The 22140-nt window shown below is 34.0% G+C and overlaps 1 protein-coding gene across 1 annotated transcript in view; it reads left to right on the forward strand.

The window, feature by feature from the left end:
- Positions 1 to 925: 925 nt before the first annotated feature.
- LOC136033280 (neural-cadherin-like) overlaps positions 926 to 22140 on the forward strand; it is a gene marked incomplete at its 5' end in the record, with an annotated part of 72366 nt that continues 51151 nt past the window's right edge. The window contains 6 exon segments of the mRNA XM_065714038.1: positions 926 to 1102; positions 9746 to 9874; positions 11644 to 11917; positions 15767 to 15975; positions 18036 to 18202; positions 20821 to 20989. Of these exon segments, the coding sequence (XP_065570110.1) occupies positions 926 to 1102; positions 9746 to 9874; positions 11644 to 11917; positions 15767 to 15975; positions 18036 to 18202; positions 20821 to 20989 (1125 nt within the window).

Raw genomic sequence — 22140 nt, forward strand, 5'->3', positions numbered from 1 at the left:
TTATTGTTTTTTTTTTTTTTAGACTGTTCCCAATTTAGATAAAATAAAATGTTTGCTCTAAAAAATTTCTACCACAAGCCCCGAAAGACCGAATTTGAATTTCAGGGTAAAAAAAGAACTTTTAAACAAACATAAAAAAAAGTCAAAAGATTAAAAAACAAGTGAAGCCTGTGAAAATACATAAAAAATCAAAATTGTCTAATTTGAACAGGTTATTAAAAGCTTCAGGGAAAATGGAGAACGAGCGACTACTTCGAAACGGTTCTAGGTGTTTACCCCCCCCCCCGGAAAATACCATCCTGTTGGGAAATACCCCCCGGAAAATACATCCTCCTTGACTGGAAATCATTCCCAAAAATTTACTCCCCACTGAAAATTCCCCCACGAAAAATGTTCGTCTGTTTTTCAATAACAAAAAATATCTGTTCTGTTAGCAATGGATAAATTACAAAACTTAAAAAGGCACCGAAATTTCTACAATGGGGTTATCTGATTGTTTTGTAGTTTGAGAGGGAGGGGGATACATCAAAGGGTGCATTTTAATTCCGAATCATCCCAGCTACTCCCTTATGGCTTCTGGGGATTTTCTGGTCTACGTTGTTATTATGAAAGTAAGGAGTAACATTAAATCTTGAAATAAGCAGAATTTACTCCGTATGCGAGGGGGACTGCCCCTTCCTCATCCATACCTCCACCTCATGGTCGCAAAACTTCGGAGGGTGCTCATTAGATCAGATGTTGAGTGTTAGTTCTCTATTATCGAGCTATTGGAGCTATATCTGCAGCGTATTTGAGCGAAGGTCTACTTGAAATTCGTCTTGAAAATGTTTATAAATATTACTTGTATTTTGTAATTTGTTTATTTGTTTGCCTTAGACCAGGGTTTCAAGATTTACTTTAAATTCTAACTTGAAAATATTAATAGGGTGAGGACAATGACCATGATAAGTACCATGTGGCGTACTCCTGGGTGAACGTCAAAGTTCGTGACATTAACGACAATAAGCCAATATTTGAGAGAGCGAACATCGAAGTGTCTGTTTATGAAAATGCTGAAATTGGAAAGAGCCTTGAAACATTCAAGGCCACTGACCCAGATCAGGTAATCTTTTTACTATAAACTATAGAAACGGGTAATCTCTTACTTTTCGTCTTTCTTTTTTGTATAGCTTTTGTGTGTTGTTGTTTTTTCAGGTTTTATATAAACTGGTATATACAAAAACTACTAATATATATATATATACATATATATATATATATATATATATATCTATATATATAAAAATAAGTTGTCTGTCTGTCTGTCTGTGGATCAGGTGACGTCATGTTTCTGTGTTGACTGACGTCATGTTTTCGACTGACGAAATTACAGATCGGGACACAAATGACGACCGGGACACCGGCACATAGAGAATATAAATGACGCGGGACACTCAAAGAGAAAGCGACCGGGACAAAAGGAATGTTCGATTAGCAATCACCATCAACAAAGCACTGGGACACAAATGACGACCGGGACACAGGGAGTATAAATGACGACCAGGGACATAAGTAAAAAAAAGCTAAAAAAAAACTAAAAAAAGGTAAAAACTACAAAAAAACTAAAAAGAAAAAAAAACTAAAAACTAATAAAAAAACTAAAAAACTAAAAAAGAAAAAAAATAAAAAAAGGAAAAAAAAAATGAAAAATAAAGGAGAAAAACAAAACTAAAAAAAAATAAAAATAAAAAAAAATAAAAAGAAAAAATAAAAAAAAATAAAAAAACTAAAAAAAAGTAAAAACCAAAAAAAAATAAAAAGAAAAAAAGGGGAAAAATACAAAAATTTATTTCATCATATACCATTTCAAAAACGAATGTATAGCCTATACAAACCGGGACACCGGGATACAAATGACGACCGGGACACAGGGAATATAAATGACGACCAGGACACAGGGACACAACTACAACGGGGACGCCGGGGGGCACAGGGGGATATATAAATGACGACGGCGACACAGGGAATCGTCGATTAGCAATCACCATCAACAAAGCTCAAGAGCAATCATTAGAATCATGAGGTATAGATCTGAATACGGATTGTTTTCCCATGGACCATTATATGTTGCATGTTCAAGAGTCGGTAAACCTGACAATCTATTTATATGCACAGACAATTGGACAGCAAAGAATGTTGTATATTCGCAAGTTTTACGTAGTTAAAAACATATATATATATATATATATATATATATATATATATCTATATTCACAGGTTGGACATAGGGAGACAACTACAATGGCGCGTAACTAATATGGCGCGTAACGACTTACGCGCGCGGGAGGGCTGGGGGGGGGTTGGGGGCGAAGCGCCCCCACCAACTAGGTGTTGGGGTGGCGCGAAGCGCCACCCCAACAGCTAGTATATATATATATATATTATATTATATATATATATATATATATATATATATATATATATATATATATATATATATATATATATATATATATATATATATATATATATATATATACCGAGGCGGCAAGCTATTTTCGTTAAAAATTTATATTACAACTGCATACAAGTCATTCACGCGCATACATGTAGTCTAGACAGAGATTGTGTCCTTTTGGAAATCTTTGGACTTTTTTTAATAATTTTGTATTAAAAATCTTTTTTTCAACTGTTTTAAAAAATTCTACCGGTTAATGATAGATTTTCACTTCAATTGTAGTATAAGGCTCAAGTTAAGTCTTACACTATTTTTGCGTTTCACGGATTCACCCAAATTTTTCCAGGAGAAAACCGGGGAATTGTTCCCGAAAATTGTAATTGAAAACATGAAAACATGCAATTTTGATGTTGAAAATGGATATTTTTCTAGGCATTGAGAGGAATATACTTTCCATGGATGGTAATTGGGGGGGGGGAGGGGGTTATCTCAATTTTTTGCCCCCTCCCCTAGATTAAAAAACATTTCTGGTATTTTTATTGAATAATCAAAAGCAAACAAAATTGTCCTTCCCCCTACTCTTTTTTGTGAATTTGCCCTCCTGATTTATCCCCTATTTAATCCCTTAACCTGTTACATGCCAAGCCTATCTCGTCAATGTTTTTTACCAAGCTAGGGTCTTCTGAGGTCTTCTGATTGTCTGTGCATAAAATAATGTATGTTCAGAACCTTTAAAAAAAACGAAACAAAAAAAGCTGTGGTAACGTAGTATACCATTTGGGTTCCTGCCCGAACCCCAAGTGTAGTGTTGTAAATGGTAAAATTGGGGGTTTTATGTATTTTACCGTAATTTTACGGACCCTCGTAAAATTGGTATTCTACCTATTTTACGTAATTTACGTATTTTACCGGTGTTTTACCTATTCTACGTAATTTACGTATTTTACCGGTATTTTTCTTATTTCACCGGTATATTACATATTTTATGACATATTTTACAACGCTTTGCAATTTTTAGAGCACAAAGGTGCGAAGAGGCTGGCAGAAAAAGGATTGAATAGGATTTTGTTTAGTGTATTGCAGGGTTCCCGGGTTTAAAGGGCCGTCTGTCTGACTTACATCTCTTCTTATCAGAACAATAAAGTCTATTATAGTATAGGTAATTATAATCTAAAAATGGTGAAATATTAGCTGAAATAAAATCACATCTATGAACCTACAAATTAATTACATTACATTAGTTAATTACTAATTATTTTAATTATATTAATTATATTATTTTAATTATTTTATATTAAGCTATAGTATTAATTACTTATATTAATTAACTATAATATAATTAATTATATTAATCATTAATTACTAATTAATTAATTACAATTACTAAAATTAATCTATGAACTGTTAAAGACAGAAAGGGCTACAAGCAGGATTGACATAGGACAAAACAAGAAAATTATAATAATATAATATATAATATTATAAATTATAATAATATTATAATAATTATAATAATAGCCGAGATAAATGTCAGCCAGTGGACAAAAAAAGCGAACATGATAGAGGAGGATATGTCGTCAGGGAATTCCGCCCAGCCGTCTTCAGTGCTCAAAAAAAAAGAAGGAAAACTAACCTTTTGAATTAACTCTTAACTGAGTAGAAGAAAGACTGAATCTAACAAACCTAAAATCCTGCACAGACACGGTGGTAATTTTAAAAAATAGCACTGTAATTTGCTAACGATCTGCGTTTTTTCTTGAAGCAAAACACGTCGGAAAAAAACGGGACATGGTACAATTTTTTGGTCATTGGTACATTTTTTGGACGACTTGTGGTAATTTTTTCTTGAATTGTTGGAAACACTGGTTGTGCTTCACGTTAAACCTGAATTCATTTTCGTGCATCATTCCTAAGACATTTTTTCATACCTTTTGCTTTAGTTGTTTCAATTCATCCAAAATCATGTGTAACTCCACAAGACATCATACATACCAGAAAAAACTTCTTTCCCAGCTTTTCTCCAGTCGTTGTAATTTTGCTTTGATTGCATTGTCATATAATTCAGTAACAACTAGAAATGTTCCAATACCTATACACTATTACATATCCAAATTAGGAAAAGTAACCTTTTGAATTAACTCTTAACTGAGCAGAAGAAAGACTGAATCTAACAAACCTAAAAACCAAGCCAGAATAAATGAAAGAATATTCACCAATTAGATTGGACAAGAATTCTTTGCTTAGTGCTTGTCTACTGACCTAATTTTCATTAAAAGTGAGGTCAGATGATCTTAATTTAAACTGGAGAAAAAAGTTTTTTGAATCCCTTAATTTTAAGTTATTGTAAATTGGATCTATAGGAATATCTCCAACATTTCTATTTAAAGCAGGGTCTCTATTTATGGATTTTTTGGCCTTCCTAAAAGAATTTGGGAAGCGATTTGCTTCAAATATTAAAGTTGCCTCATCAAAAAGAAGTACATTATCTGGATTTTCAACAATGTCGACGGCCGTATAAGTAGAATCAATATCCTTATTTTTATTTTAGACCTAACCCCTCCCCCTTCCCTCTGAAAATACTCCTCATGGAATATTCCCCCATATCCCGAGGAAAATTCCCCTATTTTCCCCTTGTATAATTCCGGTTTTTCCGGTTCCTGTTTAAGTCAGGGGCAATCTTATATAGGTAAAACCCATAAGGATTTTTCAATTGGAAATTTGAGTACCAATGCCCTTTTCTAAGACTTAGCCTGTTTTTTAACCAATTGCTACCAAATGAGATGTTACTGACTGCAGTGTCTAAAAGAAATTCTTATTCTAGTTTAGCGGCCCTTGTGTTTCAGCAGTTGTTTTGAAAGAATCCTCAGATAAATACACAATTATCTCTAAGGAAGAGACGATAGGAGGCTGGAGGTAGAAAGTGATATATAATCTTCAGGGCCATATCCAAGAATTTCGTTGGGGGGGCTTCGGAATAGACACGGTCACTTGAATCAAAATCTAAGACTGAAGGAGAGGAGCTAGATTTGCTGTTGAATCCTGTTGAAGACAGTCTTAATGGCTGTGAAAGTGACTGAATGTTCCGCAATTATGATCCAGTCCCTAGCTAATCAAATGCATCAAGATGTTAAAAACCTCTTTTACTTGTATTCGGTACTTTTATAAATAAAGGGAAAATAACATGTATATGATATAAGGATGTGGCTGAATACGGGTATTTAAATATGTGAGGTTGTTAGGGCAACATTGCTTAGGTTTGAATTTTGAACAAAATTACTACTATGATTTTACTCCCAAATAATCGTATTTATTTATATATATATATATATATATATATATATATATATATATATATATATATATATATATATATATATATATATATATATATATATATATATATATATATATATATATATATATATATATAATGGATGTCCGAAATCAGGAACTGTCCAGTTACTGAGGTATTACCATAGTATTATCATATAAACTAGAAAGTTAATTAAATTAACTAAGCTGTAGATGAAGAAGCATTACCTTTTTTAGGCCCAGGGAAGATTCTCTTGAGATTTTCCTTCTGCTGTTTCAAAATTACTAAGTTTCAAAGGCTGTACTACCTTTCCGTCAGTGTTGCCACATTGAAAATTGATCAGCAAAATAATTAGTTAAATTTGACAATGCTTTTCGTCTGTAAGAACTTAAACATTTAATTATGTGTTGATTTCTAACTACACTTTCAAATACAAGCTGCGACTTCTTAAACTCTTTGGTGTTTCATACTTTTAGCTAGTTTTTGCTGAATCTTTATATTTTTTTAATACTTTTTCTAAGCTTTTTTATATCTTATTTCCATTGTCCTTTTTGCTTTAATGAAACATAAAAAAAATAAGCTATGTTTGGTTAAATTTAATAGTGTAAATCCTAATATACACTAAATGATAAATGTATAAATAATAATAGTAATAAATGATAATAATAATAAACCTAGTAAACCGATACAATAATAATAAATGAAGATAGAGAGAGAAATCAGTTTCACCCATAGATCAGCTAATATTTGTATTTTCTCTCCAATGATAGTTTTGTCTTTGCTTTCTTAATGGAAATATAGTCTAAAATCAACAAGGCTTAATCCATAAATTTGGATACGGCGACAAGGAAACGTACATATCCGGATGTAGTTGAAAAATAAACAGGTAACGTAGCATTGTAGATTTGAATATTTTTAGTTAGGGGATAAAATTTCCTGAATAATTAAAATTCAATAATTGAGTATATCTGTCATATTCCATTAAATTTTCATTAAATATCGGAGGTATAAATATAATTGCAAAATAATTAAGAAACTAGATGTAGGATGAGAAAATCTCATCAAAGATTGTATGTTTCCTGTGACTGTGCCCAGGAGCGTCAAATAGGGGAAGGCGGGGCGTTTGTCCCCTTATTTTTCTAGTATTTTTATAGGAAAATGTCTTTTTTGGTACTTCCACTAAAAAAAAAACAATTGCTCCCCCCTCTAGATTTTCAAAAATACCTACCCCCTCACTACATTTTCATTCATTGACACCACTGGCTGGTGTCAATAGAAATGAAAAAAGCACTAGCATTCTTGTGTATATATGTATATATCGCTACTTACAACGACTTTGTTATGAGATATGTAACCATATAGAATTTCAAAATTGATACGATAAGTTTTCTGTGAAAAAAAATAATAATAACAATCGATGGAATAGTTTAATGTCAATGTAAATGCTCATGTATGCCCAAACTGGCAACAGTGTATGTGTTTGGATTCTGAAGCTCAATTAAAATCGTTTGTTATATGCCATTTTTTATTAAACAAGAATTAAAGGCTAGTAAAGACAAGCAAAAGAGCTCAATGTGAGTAAAGCTTAGACTCCCCTCTGCACTCTGTATGACTCGGAAGCACGGGACTTTGACCGACAACTGCAGAAAAACGTCTGTGCTTCAAAAACATGCGTTTATGACGGATTCCCAACATCCACTGGACGTAATAGGTAACAAATTCTGACATACGGTAAAACACGTCCCAGTCTCTAATTACCAAAACCGCCAAGCACAGGAAGTAGAGGTGTCTTTGGCACTTGACTCCCATGCCTGGAGCCCAACTTCCGAAGATGGTTCTTCAGTGGTGTCGCGGGGCTGCAGAAAAAAAGGAGGCCCCAAGAACACACTAAGATACAGCTTGCGAACTCTGCAGAATCTTAGCGCCTCTCCTCAAACCGATTGAGAAGACGTGATGGTTTTTTTATGCTTTATAGGCCCATTCATATTGAGATTTCACTGATATCGAGATTTAGCAAGCGAAAGCTTAAGCCAATCAGATCTTTCGTAGATTGTTGTTATTGGCTGAAAAATTCTATGAAAAAAATTCTGATTGGCTCAAATTAGCACTAGCTAAATCTCAGTATTTAGTAAAGTCTATTTGTGAATGGGCCTTTAGCACCTTTGGAGGCAAGAGGATCTGAGTTATAAAGTAGAACCTCCCTATTTACTGGTATTTTAGCTCAAATTGAGGTTATTTGAATTGGTATTTTAGCTCAATTGAGGTAATACATATATCATATAACACATATATGTATATATATATGTATATATATATATATATATATATATATATATATATATATATATATATATATATATATATATATATATAATATGATATATGATACTTGATACATCTATCACATATCATGCATATAACATATGATAGATGATATTTAATATATGTATCAGCGCATGTTACACGTTTTTCTACTAATCCAATCTAGTGCCGAAGAGTAAAGCAATGTCTTTCTTTTATAATTTCCGTTCATCTTATTACATATAGTGTTACTAGTAGTTTACAAATATTATTTTTTGGAGATAGGATATTGTAAATCAATATGTAAACGGATCAGGAATATGGTTGATATTTTCAGCGATTTAGAGACAATAGAATATATTTTACCCTCAGCTGTCTTATTTTCAGGGTAAATAATATTTTCGCCATAACCATAGTAAAATTGAGCTATCTATTATGACTATTCGTTATGGAATACCTATTTGTGTCTCTTCACTAATAATATTTTATTAGGTCTTCTTTTTATTCTTGTTTATTTATTATATGTCTTTTTCTGCACTTATATAGGTAAAGAGAACATAGATAAACTATAACAAAATTTAGTTTAACTCAGCCAATTAATGGCTGTGTTACCTTCTACTACAGTAGCCTACATTTTACTCAGCCAATCTATGTATTTTTACCCAGTTTGCTGCCAATTAATGGCTGTGTTTACCTTCCGCAACAGTATCGAGAAAATTAAACTTTCTAGAGCTCCATTTTTTGATGATACATTTTTTCGCTCATTTTCTGCAGAAAAAGCAAAATGTGTGAGCAAAATGAATGAATTTTTAGAGGTTTTATGAGTTCAGGGTGCTAAAATAGGCTTGAAAATTAATGTTAAGAAGACTAAGTCACTAAGGCTAGGAATAAGTGAAGATGAACAGGTGACATTAGGTAACGAAAAGATTGATCAGGTTGGGAGCTTCAGTTACCTTGGTAGTATTATTAGTAAAGATGGTGGGAGCAGTGAAGATGTTAAAAGTAGAATAGCTAAAGCTCAGGGTGTTTTTTCACAGTTAAAAAAAGTTTGGAAGAATAGAAAGATAAGCCTACAAACCAAGATTAGAATATTGGAAGCTACAGTGATGACAGTGGTCAAATATGGCTCTGAAGCATGGGCACTCCGAAAAGCAGATGAAAATTTACTAGATGTTTTCCAGAGAAATTGCCTACGGATTGTTCTGGGTACCCGGCTGACTGACCGTATTTCAAACAGTAGGTTGTACGAAAAGTGTGGTTCAATCCCACTTTCTGGGGCTATAATGAAAGAAAGGTTGAGATGGCTAGGCCACGTTCTACGGATGAAGGATGATAGATTACCGAAGATTGTCCTTTTTGGCCAACCGTCTGGGGCCACACGGAAAGCAGGTCGTCCTTGTCTGGGTTGGGAGGATGTCATAAATAAAGATTTAAAGGAAATGGGAACTTCCTGGGAGGGTGTAAAGAGGGAGGTTTTAAATAGATTAGGTTGGAGGAGGAGCGTGCGTAGCTGTGTTGGCCTCAGGCGGCTTGGTGCTGCAGTGAGTTATTAGTAGTAGTAGTAGTAGTAATATATATATATATATATATATATATATATATATATATATATATATATATATATATATATATATATAACGTTTGAGATTTACAGACATTTAATACATGAGTTTTATATTAACGTTTGATTTCAGGGAGGAAAAAGCAAAGTTTCTTACGCCATTGATCGAGCCTCTGATAGAAGGAGACAATTTTTCATCAATACAAATGGAACAGTAACCATTCAAAGGTCACTCGACCGAGAGGATTTACCTAGACATCAGGTAACACAATACCATCCATAAAACTTATGCTACTACACTCTCGGGTTGGGGTGGAGGGAGGGAGTGGTAAATTTAACCTGAGAGATGGAAGAAATTTGCTGTATTTTGGTTTGGTCCTATTTTTTTATTTCTCTTTTTTAAGGTCCGTCTGCATAGTCTTTTCTCTACCATTCAAGTACTAGCTTATAATGTTTACTTAGCTAATAATTATACTATAATTATAATGCAATAATTACATATATAATAATATACTAGAGTAGTTATATACAATAATTATATTACTGGGTAACATATTAGCTATTGATAAATTATTACCTGTCCAATTAATTCCTTTTCGAGAATTGTTAGCTAACTTTGTTTGTTAACAATTTTCTATGTGAACACAAGTGGTAGCTTGCAACAATTGTTTGCTTACAATTTTCAGAAACCTATAAATTGTGAGAGAAATTCAGAAGAAAATAAAAAAACAAGCTTGGAAAAACGTTTTGCGTAGCCTTCTAAAGTAACCAGCCTCTGAAGATGATCCTAGAAAACTGATCAAAGGCTTTAAAAACTTACTAGTTAAAATCAATCTAATCATAAAACTACTTAGAAAACGAAAGAAAAGAGCTCTATATCTTTTAAATGCTATGTTAGCCTCAGGCTGCCTGACTCCCCAGTGAGTTATTAGTAGTAATAATGAATTTACTATTCTGTTATGTGTTTAATAACAGAATAGGAAATAAAATATAATAAGAATAAAAGTACAAAAAATAAGACTTGTTGTCATTAAAATTAAATGAAAACAAAAGAAGAAAGGAAATAGGTCACATGGTTTAATTTGTCGGGTAATTTTTGAATTTGTAATCGGTAATTTTTGAATTTATAATCGGTAATTTTTGAATTTGTAATCGGTGATTTTTGAATTTGTAATCGTTAAGTTTTGAATTTGTAATCGGTAATTTTTGAATTTATAATGGTTAATTTTTGAATTTGTAATCGGTAAGTTTTGAATTTGTAATCGGTAAGTTTTAATTTGTAATCTGTAATTTTTGAATTTGCAATCGGTAATTTTTGAATTTGTAATCGGTAATTTTTGAATTTATAATGGTTAATTTTTGAATTTGTAATCGGTAAGTTTTGAATTTGTAATCGGTAATTTTTGAATTTATAATGGTTAATTTTTGAATTTGTAATCGGTAAGTTTTGAATTTGTAATCGGTAATTTTTGAATTTATAATGGTTAATTTTTGAATTTGTAACCGGTAAGTTTTGAATTTGTAATCGGTAATTTTTGAATTTATAATGGTTAATTTTTGAATTTGTAATCGGTAAGTTTTGAATTTGTAATCGGTAATTTTTGAATTTGTAATCGGTAAGTTTTGAATTTGTAATCGGTAATTTTTGAATTTATAATGGGTAATTTTTGAATTTGTAATCGGTAAGTTTTACTTTGTAATCTGTAATTTTTGAATTTGCAGTCGGTAATTTTTGAATTTGTAGTCGGTAATTTTTGAGTTTGTAATCAGTAATTTTTGAATTTACAATCGTTAATCGATGAATTGTGCTCGTCCATCTTCACTTTTTCCAAAAATATTTTCTTGAAGGTTGCCGGTTAAAAGCAAATTTATTCTGAGTATTTCATCTTTATAAAAATGATTTATGAGAATTGAATATAACTTACGAAATAATCATAAATTTTGTTGTAAACAGTAATTGTTATTATTTATTTTATTTATTTATTTTAATGTTATTATTTATATTATTAACAACTAATTGTTATTATTTAGGTTAAAATTTTGGCTATTGACGATGGAATTCCGACTAAAACAGCCACTGCTACTTTAACTGTAGTTGTTCTTGATATCAACGACAATGCTCCGCGGTTTTTGAAGGATTACAGACCCGTTCTGCCAGAACATGTTCCACCACGTAAAGTTATTGAGATACTGGCCACAGATGGTGACGACAGGTCTAAGGGAAATGGACCCCCATTTTATTTCAGGATGGACCCTAATGCGGATGACGAAATTCGAGCTTCCTTTAAAGTTGAACATGATCCAAGTAAGTTACCTTCCCAAACTCTAATTAGATGAACAGTTTTCATTTAGATCCCACGAAGTGTCTTGATAGTTGAACTGTTGTTGTTGTTTTTTGTTTCGTTTTTTGGGGGGAGGGGGAGTAGTCCCAAATGCGTTGATATGCATTGACACTTGTATTGAAAGTAGGCATTAAATGGAGATATGATTATTGTTTTCTGTGGGTTCTGTTTTTAAATGCATAAACAAAAAAAGCATAGTGAGAGGCTTGTTCAAAATGCTGCCTTCAATCGTGGTCTTTTTCATCTATAGATATGTTTAGTTGGTGCTAACTTCATATCGTTAAGAAAAATAACACTCTGGCCTATCAAACACTAAAAAAAAAGCTGAAAAATTTCTTAGTTAAAAAAGGGGGAGATGGGCAAAAAAGTCCGGGGGGATGATTGGGGGCCCATGGATGACCGTAAGTTCCCTCTGAAAAAATACCATAGCAATTGATTGATTGGGGAACATGAGTTCGCTAGTTTACATCACCCAAGCGCATGTCGTAAGAAAAAAGGGGCAGTAGATTTGCCGCTTTTTGATTCAATAAAATTCGGTTCGCATTTTTAAATGCCTCCAATTTGCTTTACCCAAGAGATTGTCATGAGCAGTTTCATACAACCCAACATAACAAACTTATTCATATAGTTGTGACTATGTATATGACCTGACTATGTAGGTCAACTGTTTATGTTATGTGCAATGAGATTTAGTGTATACTCTATAGAGCCTCAGGCGTAAAGTTTGTATTTATTAAAAAAAGGAAGGGTATGCAAATTTGTCAAAAAAAAATACAGGAAAACGTAGGGAAGATATCGCAAAACGATCAGATATACTGCACTGCTCTTTTTTGCAAGTTGCCTGCGCTTGATTATAAAGTCGTCCAGACTGAAGAGAACCTAATCAAACAGTTCGTGGTAACGAACTGTAGTAAGGAGCGACCCGGCTCAATAGTAACCAAAACTCTAAAAAATTAAATTTTGATATCAATAGCTACATCAAAAGAATCGCATTTTAATGCTGATTTTAAATATACAAGTTTCATCAAGTTTAGTCTTGCCCATCAAAAGTTACGAGCCTGAGAAAATTTGCCTTATTTAAGAAAATAGGGGGAAGCACCCCCTAAAAGTCGTAGAATATTAACGAAAATGACACCATCAGATTCAGCGTATCAGAGAACCCTACTGTAGAAGTTTCAAGCTCCTATCTACAAAAATGTGGAATTTTGTATTTTTTGCCAGAAGACAAATCACGGGTGCGTGTCTATTTGTTTTTTGTTGTTTTTTTGTCTCCAGGGTTCATCGTATCGACCAAGTGGTCCTAGAATGTCGCAAGAGGGCTTATTCCAACGGAAATGAAAAGTTCTAGTGCCCTTTTTAAGTGACCAAAAAAACTGGAGGGCATCTAGGCCCCCTCCCACGCTCATTTTTTTCCCAAAGTCAACGGATCAAATTTCGAGATAGCCATTTTGTTCAGCATAGTCGAAAACCATAATAACTGTGTCTTTGGGGATGACTTACTGCCCCACAATCCCTGGGGGAGGGGCTGCAAGTTACAATCTTTGACCAGTGTTTACATATAGTAATGGTTATTGGGAAGTGTACAGACGTTTTCAGGGGGATTGTATTTTGTTTGGGTGTGGGGCTGAGGGGAGGGGCTATGTTGGAGGATCTTTCCTTGGAGGAATCTGTCATGGGGGAAGAAAAATTCAATGAAAAGGGCGCAGGATTTTCTAGCATTACTATAAGAAAACAATGAAAAATAAACATGAAAACGTTTTTTCAAATGAGAGGAAGGAGTAGCATTTAAACTTAAAACAAACAGAGATTATTACGCATATGAGAGGTTCTAAAAATACTTTAGCATAAAGAGCGAGGTATTTAGGAGGAGATATATACCTCGCTTTTTATGCTAAAGTATTTTTAGTAATTTCAACTATTTATTCTACGGCCTTTCTGATTCAGGGGTCATTCTTAAAGAATTGGGACAAAACTTACGATTTAGTGTCAAGAGCGATGTATTAACGAGGGTACAAACCCCCTCGTATACATAATAAAAATATAAGATTATGAAAGTTTGTTACGTAAGTTAATTCTTAAGTTACGTATATTTTTTACTAATAAAAACGTTCGTTAAAAATTAAAAGTTCTAGTTGCCTTTTTAAGTAAGCGAAAAATTGGAGGGCAACTAGACCTCCTTCTCCACCCTTATTTCTCAAAATCGTCTGATCAAAACTAAGAGAAAGCCATTTAGCCAAAAAAAAAAATTAATATACAAATTTCATTTTAATAATGTATGTGCGGAGAGCCAAAACCAAACATGCATTAATTCAAAAACGTACAGAAATTAAATAAAAAAAACTAATTTTTTTAGCTGAAAGTAAGGAGCGACATTAAAATTTAAAACGAACAGAAATTACTCCGTATATGAAATGGGTGTCCCCTCCGCAATCCCTCGCTCTTTACGCTAAAGTATGACTCTTTGCCACAATTCTACTTTTTAAAACAATTAAAAAATTTAGCGCAAAGAGCGAGGGATTGCGGAGGGGACAACCCATTTCATATACGGAGTAATTTCTGTTCGTTTTAAGTTTTAATGTCGCTCCTTACTTTCAGCTAAAAAAATTATTTTTTTTTTTATTTAATAAGTCACTAAGACGAAATTTCTTTCGGCGCAAATATCGGGCATCAGAATATAATCTTCTATCTGAAAAATATGATTAAAATAAATAGAATATTGCTTTATTATTAATACATATTCCTCTCTCTCCTTCTTTCCTCTCTCTCCCTCTCCCCCCTCTCTCTCTCCTCTCCTCTCTCAAACTTGATCTTAATTAATGATAATTAATTATTTTACATTATTTTCTTTCCAGGACAACGGATAAAAATCATGCACAATTTTAGTCGAAGGCCATTCACTATCATTGACTTAGTAAAGAGCCAAGTGCTTGCTTGCTACCACTTTCTTCCAGACACTTTGGATGGAAGGGGTAGCCGTAGAAAGTGTAGAGGGGGCTAGTTCCATTGAAGATTGAAAGTTCTAGTGTTCTTTTTAAGAGTCAAAATAAAGAATAACCAGCACCCCTCCTGAGCACCCTTATGATATCATTTCAAAATTTTCATATTGCTAGATATCTCAGAGTAGTCAAAAGGTCCAATAAACGTGTAGCGAGGACCTTTTCCACGGCAAGGATCCTACATTATGCAAATTTCCTGTTGCTGGTTGTCCATTGAAAAAAATGGTCAAGCCTAATCTTGGCTGTCTTAGCTTGAAACTTTCAGGAATTGTTCCCTGGACTGACAAGCCACAAGAGGTACTTGGTAAAACAGTCCTTCATCTCAGGCAAATGGTTTGGACTTCTTTCTATATTGATGAGAGTACTTTAAATTAACTGACACTACCCAAGTGCTGCCAGGGAGTGATCACGAGAGTAATCCCCCTCCCTATTTTCTGGTGCTTGTTTCGCAACCCATCACATTGGGAACTTTTCTGGCTGCACTCTTGACATCAATCATTAAATCTTATGATAAACCGTTGATGAAAGTGAAAGTAATGTATAGATGTAAGGAAAGTTTTATGTTGATGTAAACAGGACGGAAAAAAAGAGCTAGATCTTTTTCTACTCGAAAAAGACTGTACAATGGTATTATTCTACTGGCCAATCCACTGTTTTTACCAATATGGTAATAGGTAAATTGCAAATTCTTTCTGTGGTAAGTCACCACATCTGGCACATACATTGTTTGTCTCTACATCTGCTCTTACCAGGGGTAATTACGTTACTTAAACTTTGCCTTTTCGCAACCTCTATTTTCATAATATCTTTTTACAGAGGGTGCAAATGGAGATGGAATGGCACTAGTGTCGTCTCTTCGCTCTTTTGACCGAGAACAACAGAAAGAGTATCATGTGCCAATTGTGATCAAAGATTCGGGCAGTCCTGCAATGTCGGCCACATCTACATTGACCATTGTTATTGGTGACGTCAATGATAATAAAATGCAACCTGGCTCCAAGGAAATATTTGTCTATAATTACATGGTAATAATTATTGCTTTATTATTTGTTTGTTCCTATATATCTTTTTTAGAACTCTCATTATATCTTGACTTTTTTTCAATATTATTGACGAGCTTCGGTATTTTGACATCAATATTTTTTGTCAATGTTTTTTGTTACGTAAATGATAATAAAATGCAACCTAGTTCCAAGGGAATTTTTTTTTATAATTACGTGGTAATAACTATTCCTTTATTATTTGTTTTTGCTTATTTTTCTTGTTTTTTTATGGCACTTGGTATTTACCAAGTGACATATAGCGATCACAATTTCTGTCCATCGGTCTGTCTGTCTGTTTTTCTGTCGGTCCCGGTTTAGCTAGTTTGGGCACTTCAAGATAAGCTAGGATGATGGAAGTTGGTAGACGTATCAGGGACCAGACCAGATTATATTAGAAATAGTCACTTCCGCGATTCGATCATCTGGGGGGAGTGGGGGACGGTTAATTTGGGAGGAGTGAGCGAACGAGATAGTTGAAAATAATTTTATTTGACGATAAAACAAATGGTTAGTGCTCTTAATTGTGGCTTGCTCGTCTAGTGGTATGATTCTTTCTTAGGGTGCAATAGGTCCCAGGATCGAATCCAGGACCAGCCCAATTTTTTAAATGAAGAAAATCCGAAACTAGATACTTGATCAATATAGTGATCGCTGAAAGTTGGCAGGTGTATCAGGGACCGGCCTAGATCAAATTAGAAATAGTCGCTTCCCCGATTCGATCATCTGGAGGGAGTGGAAGGACGGTTAATTCGGATTAATTAGAACAAATGAGGTATTTTTAGCTTCGGAATGGCTGATTGAATATTGATGAAATTTGATATTTAGAAGGATCCCGTTTCTCAGAGCTCGTATTTTAAATTCCGACCGGATCCGGTGACATCGGGGGGAGTTGGAGGGGGAAGTTGGAAATCTTGGAAAACGCTAGAGTGGAGAGATCGGGATGAAACTTGGTGGGAAAAATAAGTACAAGTTCTAGATACGTAATTGACATAACTGGACCAAATCCGTTCTCTTTGGGGAGTTGGGGCGGGGGGTCCAGTGCTTTGCAAGTTCAGTTCTTCTGGACGTGCTAGGACGATGAAAGTTGGTAGGCTTGTAAGGGACCTGAAAAAACAAACTTGATAACAGTCGTTTTCCCGATTTGGCCATCTGAGGGGGGCTGGAAGGAGGGGAAATCGTGAAGATTGCTGTATGTTTATCTCACGAATGGGTGATTAGATCTTAATGAAACTTGACATATAGAAAGATATCATGTCTCAGATGCTCCGTTTTCAATTTGGATTGGATCCGGGGACGTTGGGGGGTGGACGGGGAAACGGAAATCTTGGAAATCGCTTAGAGTGGAGAGATCGGGGTGAAACTTGATGGGAAGAGTAAGCACTAGCTCTAGATTCGTGGTTGACGCAACCAGACTAGATCCGATCTCTTTGGGGGAGTTTTGGGGATTTCTAGTGCTTCGGCGATTTTGAGAATAAGCACAAGTTCTTGATGCGTCATTGACATAACCGGACTGGATCCGATTTCTCATCTCAAGTGTCATATGAGCTCTTAACTCTTGTTTATTATTGCTGTTATTTTCCCGGGTTGGTTGGGGGGCTTAGTGTCAAGTAACATTAGTGTTTTAACAGGAAAAATTTTGTTATCATGAATGTGCTCCCTCTCCCCCCTCTCTAATATATAATAATTCGTAATGTTATAAATGATATAGTGTTGCATTATTTTTTTTTATTGTAAAGTATATAGAAATGATATATTGAGGATCATATAATTTTATAGAGTTAATATACGTGATTTCTAAAAACTTTTTTTTTTTTTTTTTTTTTTTTTTTTTTTTTTTTTTTTTTTTTTTTTTTTTTTTTTTTTTTTTTTTTTTTTTTTTTTTTTTTTATACACCTTGTTGAAGACGGCTACTAACTAATAATCATATAGCCGAAGAACACATTGCGTTTTGGTATTCGTAGGAGAGAGACAGAGACAGGGAGGGAGAAATTGCTCATTTTCCTCTTATATCTTGAATTACTGTAAGTTGATTTATCCTGTAGGGGCAAGCTCCGGACGTCGACATTGGTCGAGTTTATGTTTACGATTTAGATGATTGGGATTTGCCTGATAAGAAATTTCATTGGTATGAAGGTCGAGAGCATCCAAATTTTGGTCTAGATGAATCTACTGGAATGATAAAAATGCTGCATGGCACTCGGGAAGGAAAGTAAGTCTATAAGCTTATTTTTCTGTCTAATAATAGCTATATAGCAAGATTTTCCTATCCCTTGAAAACCGAAATAAAACTGAATAAAGATTTCGTACGTTCTTTTTCGACGGCTCTAATCCATTTAATAAAACTTCATCCACTTGATTTTTTCTTCAGCTGTTTGAATAATAATAATTAAAAAATAATAATAATTGGATAGAATAATTTCGCTCCTTGGAGGATTTTGCTAAAGTGGTCACTAGGATGAAACTTAATTCTCCGTTGCTAATCAAAAGAGGGCTACACTGAGGGCTATACTGAGCCCAACACAGACCATACACCATTCGAAAGAGCGGGAAAAAAATTAGGCCACTGACGAAATTTTGATTTAGGTGGAAATCGGAAGCCGTTTTCGAAATATGTATTCCTACGTGCTTTGTTTTCTTTAAGCTCTTATTTTTTGAATTTAACTTCTGAAATCTCAGAACCAGAAATCTTGGGCTATAACGAAAATGTAAAGCTATTAATAATTTGGACTTGTGAGAGCTTAATATTAAGAATTAGAAACAATAATTTTAATATAGGGAAGTTATCTTGAAGTCTGTTTTGAGCTTTCTTGGTATTTTTATTTCTTCTTTTTCTTTCTAGTATTATTATTATAGCTTATTTTCATTTAATAAACAGAAAAAGTAGCAATGAGATTATTAATCTCATTAAAGAGCAACCTCAATAAAAAGCAATTAAGTTCGTAGTAACTTTGGATTTCAAAGTTTGACTGGGAAGGTTACATGCAACTATTTAAAATCTTTACATCTCAGCAGTAAGAACAGTGGCGGTTTAAGGGGACAGAGGGGGTACTTGCCCCAGGCGCAGAAATTTTAAGCGCAAAATTTCGAATATATAGTCCAACAGTTATTACCATTTTGTAATTTTTGAAATTTTGTTTTTATTGAAATAAAGTAGAGCGCGTAACTAATATATTGAAGTAATTAATAAATTATCAATTGATAAAATAAAAATAAATAAAAAATAATTTAAATAATAACAATTGAAGATGATAATAATAATAATAAAAAATAATTTATGAATTAATTAATAAAATGAACTAAATTAAAAATGTTAAACAGTTGCAGTAATTAAATAAACATATTAACCGTCAAAAAAATACATTTTTAAGTAATTAGTAAATTGATAAAAATTTTGTCGATGTATGAAAATGTTGTTAAAGTTTGGCTTGACAATTGTTTGGGAATAGGGGGAGGGGCGCAAATCAAGATTTTGTGTGGGCACAAAAAATGTCAGAACAGGTACTGATTAGGAAAAACAAGCTGGAAAATGGGAAGCACATTTCCTCCTTTTTTTGGAAAATTGTCTTTTTAATCACTCGTTACTTTTGTACCACGTTTGTACATTTTTATACCATGTCTTACCGGGAATAGCTTCTTTTCCTAAACTCCGAGCTTATATCTTCTCTATTTTTTTTTTTGTCTTAATTCAAAATAAAGAAGGAAATATATCATGTGCTGCTTGGAGTATGTTATTACATGTAGTGTGTGATGAGTCACACGCACAAGGGCGTATCCAGGATTGTTGTCGGTTTTTTTTGTTTTTTTTTTTCGACGGGGTTTACAAAAAGAGGAACTTTAAGGAAACGCATAAGAATTTGTTTATGTGCATTCTGTTACGTTTTTGAAAGTCGGACAAAAATTCTGGTCGTGGGAGGTCTGTATCCAGAGGGCTTATCCCCCCCCTAAATACAGCCTTGCACACGCCTCTCAAGGTTCTTTTGCACTATTATCTTGTATAACCGGAGACATTGCTCTAGGTTATGTAATCATATGGAGGAAAGTTTATCCGTAACGTAGGTAGTGCCAGGTAGACTTGAGTTCTATATACAATTTTACCTTCCATAAGTTTATTCTGTTATAGAAAGTCAGCACAGCAGCGATGAAATGGAATTTCTAAATGAGCGGTTAATGTAGTGTGAAAATATACTAATTGACTTTCCCTAATGAAGCATTTCACTTTTCTAATTTTTGAATATTTCACCTAGCCATTTGGTTGGAGCTCCAGACTTGAAATCTTGAGGCCAGGGGCTCAAGTCCTGGTGTCACTGGTTACTTAGTCTGGTATGGGGGGGTCAATGGTGTGACTCTGTGAGCTCAGCCAGAGTTGACCCTGCTTCAAATAGGTACCTGGGGAAGCCTGGGGGGAAACATGGGTAATGATTTGCTCCCAACCACGCATTGCACTCCCGGTCGAAGGCATTGAATCAGGAGATCGGTACCTGCGCAACGCAGACCATGGTCAGCATGCAAAAAAGTTTTTAGTTTTTGAGTTGGGTAGCTCATGATAGTTTTGATTATTTGAGACGATGATAATGATAAATTTTGTTGATTTTTATGTTAGCCAAGTGTGAAGGACTTGTTTAAGTGTGTAATGTTAGGCTTAACACAATGGAACTTCTTAGTATAGAAATTTACGTACGGAATATGGACGCCGCTTCATCATCTACACCTTTCACCTGGAAATTTTTAGGAGCCTTGAGGAAGTTCAGGGACATCGAGGGTTATCCCTACAAGTCTACTGACTAAAATACTGACATTTTTATTTTTTTTAATGAAGTTTTTTTTAAGGTACCATCTTCGTTTTAAAGCGTATGACAGGAAACACACTCAGACAGATATTCATGCCAATGTTACGGTTGTCGTTCGCGAGATTTCTTACGCTGCTGTGATTAATTCTGGATCCATAAGATTGTCTGGAACAACGGATGAAGATTTTGTAAGAATTTGGGACTACAAGGTAACTTGTAATTTACAGCTTTTTCAACTTATATCGCCAACATCATTATTTTTGTATCTCGATTTATATTCCAAATGTTTCACCCCCGCCATTGAACTCGATATAGTAAGAGTCTCATAAGCTATTTAACGTCTCTTCCGAGCTCAAAGGTCATATCTGACTCTTTCACACTTCTTGGATAAATGCCAAAACTATTTTCTGAGCTTTCCTTAAAGGTAGGGACTACCACGACAGCTCATGTTCACTTTGGTTCTCTTGGTCTATATTACCCTGCTGATTTTCTCTTTGAGAACAGCTTAGCAAACAGTTTTTGGCAATTATTCAGGAATTATAAAGATGCCATTTGTGACCTTTAAGTTGATTTTATCGTTTAAGTGGCACTCTAAAAGTTGTATCTGACTCTTCCACACTTTTTGGATAAATGCCAAAAACTATATTCTAAATAAGCTCTTATGTAAGGGGGAGAACTAGCACGGCAGGGTATGTTCAATCCCACTATAGTTCTTCTGGTCAATATTGCCCTGCTAATCTTCTCTTTGAAAACAGGGTAGCAAATAATTTTTGGCAATTATTTCATAATTATAAAAATATCATATGCGACCTTTACGTAGAGTCTCATAAGCAATTTATTGTCTGTGTTGCGTTCAAAAGTTGTATCTGACTCTTTAACACTTCTTGGATAAATGCCAAAAACTATTTTCTAAGCTTTTATAAAAGGGGGGATGTATCCCGGAAGTGTGTGTTCAAGCATACCTTGGTTCTCCTGGTCTATACTGCACTAGTAAACCAAAAAACTAAGCAAACAGTTTTTGGCAATTATCTCAGAAGTAAAAAAAATTCGGATACAACGTTTAGGTATAACTGCGAAGATATGCCTTCGTAGATATAATGAATATATCTAAAAGAGATATGACCAGCCAGTTAGTGGAACCCCTCCCCTTCCAAAAAAAAAATGTGCTGAGTACCCAATAGAACAAAGGGATAAACTTGACACTAAAAGGATTCATTTCTGAAATGTATTTTCGATGTGTAACTTAGATATGAAACAGTGACGTTAATGGGAGGGTAGGAGGCATTTGCCCCCTCCCCCTAGATTCTGAAAAATACCCTCTTTATGTGGGGGGAGGGTATTTTCCTTTAAAATTCCTCTT

Source organism: Artemia franciscana, chromosome 11, assembly GCF_032884065.1.
Source record: "Artemia franciscana chromosome 11, ASM3288406v1, whole genome shotgun sequence".
Lineage (NCBI taxonomy): Eukaryota > Metazoa > Arthropoda > Branchiopoda > Anostraca > Artemiidae > Artemia > Artemia franciscana.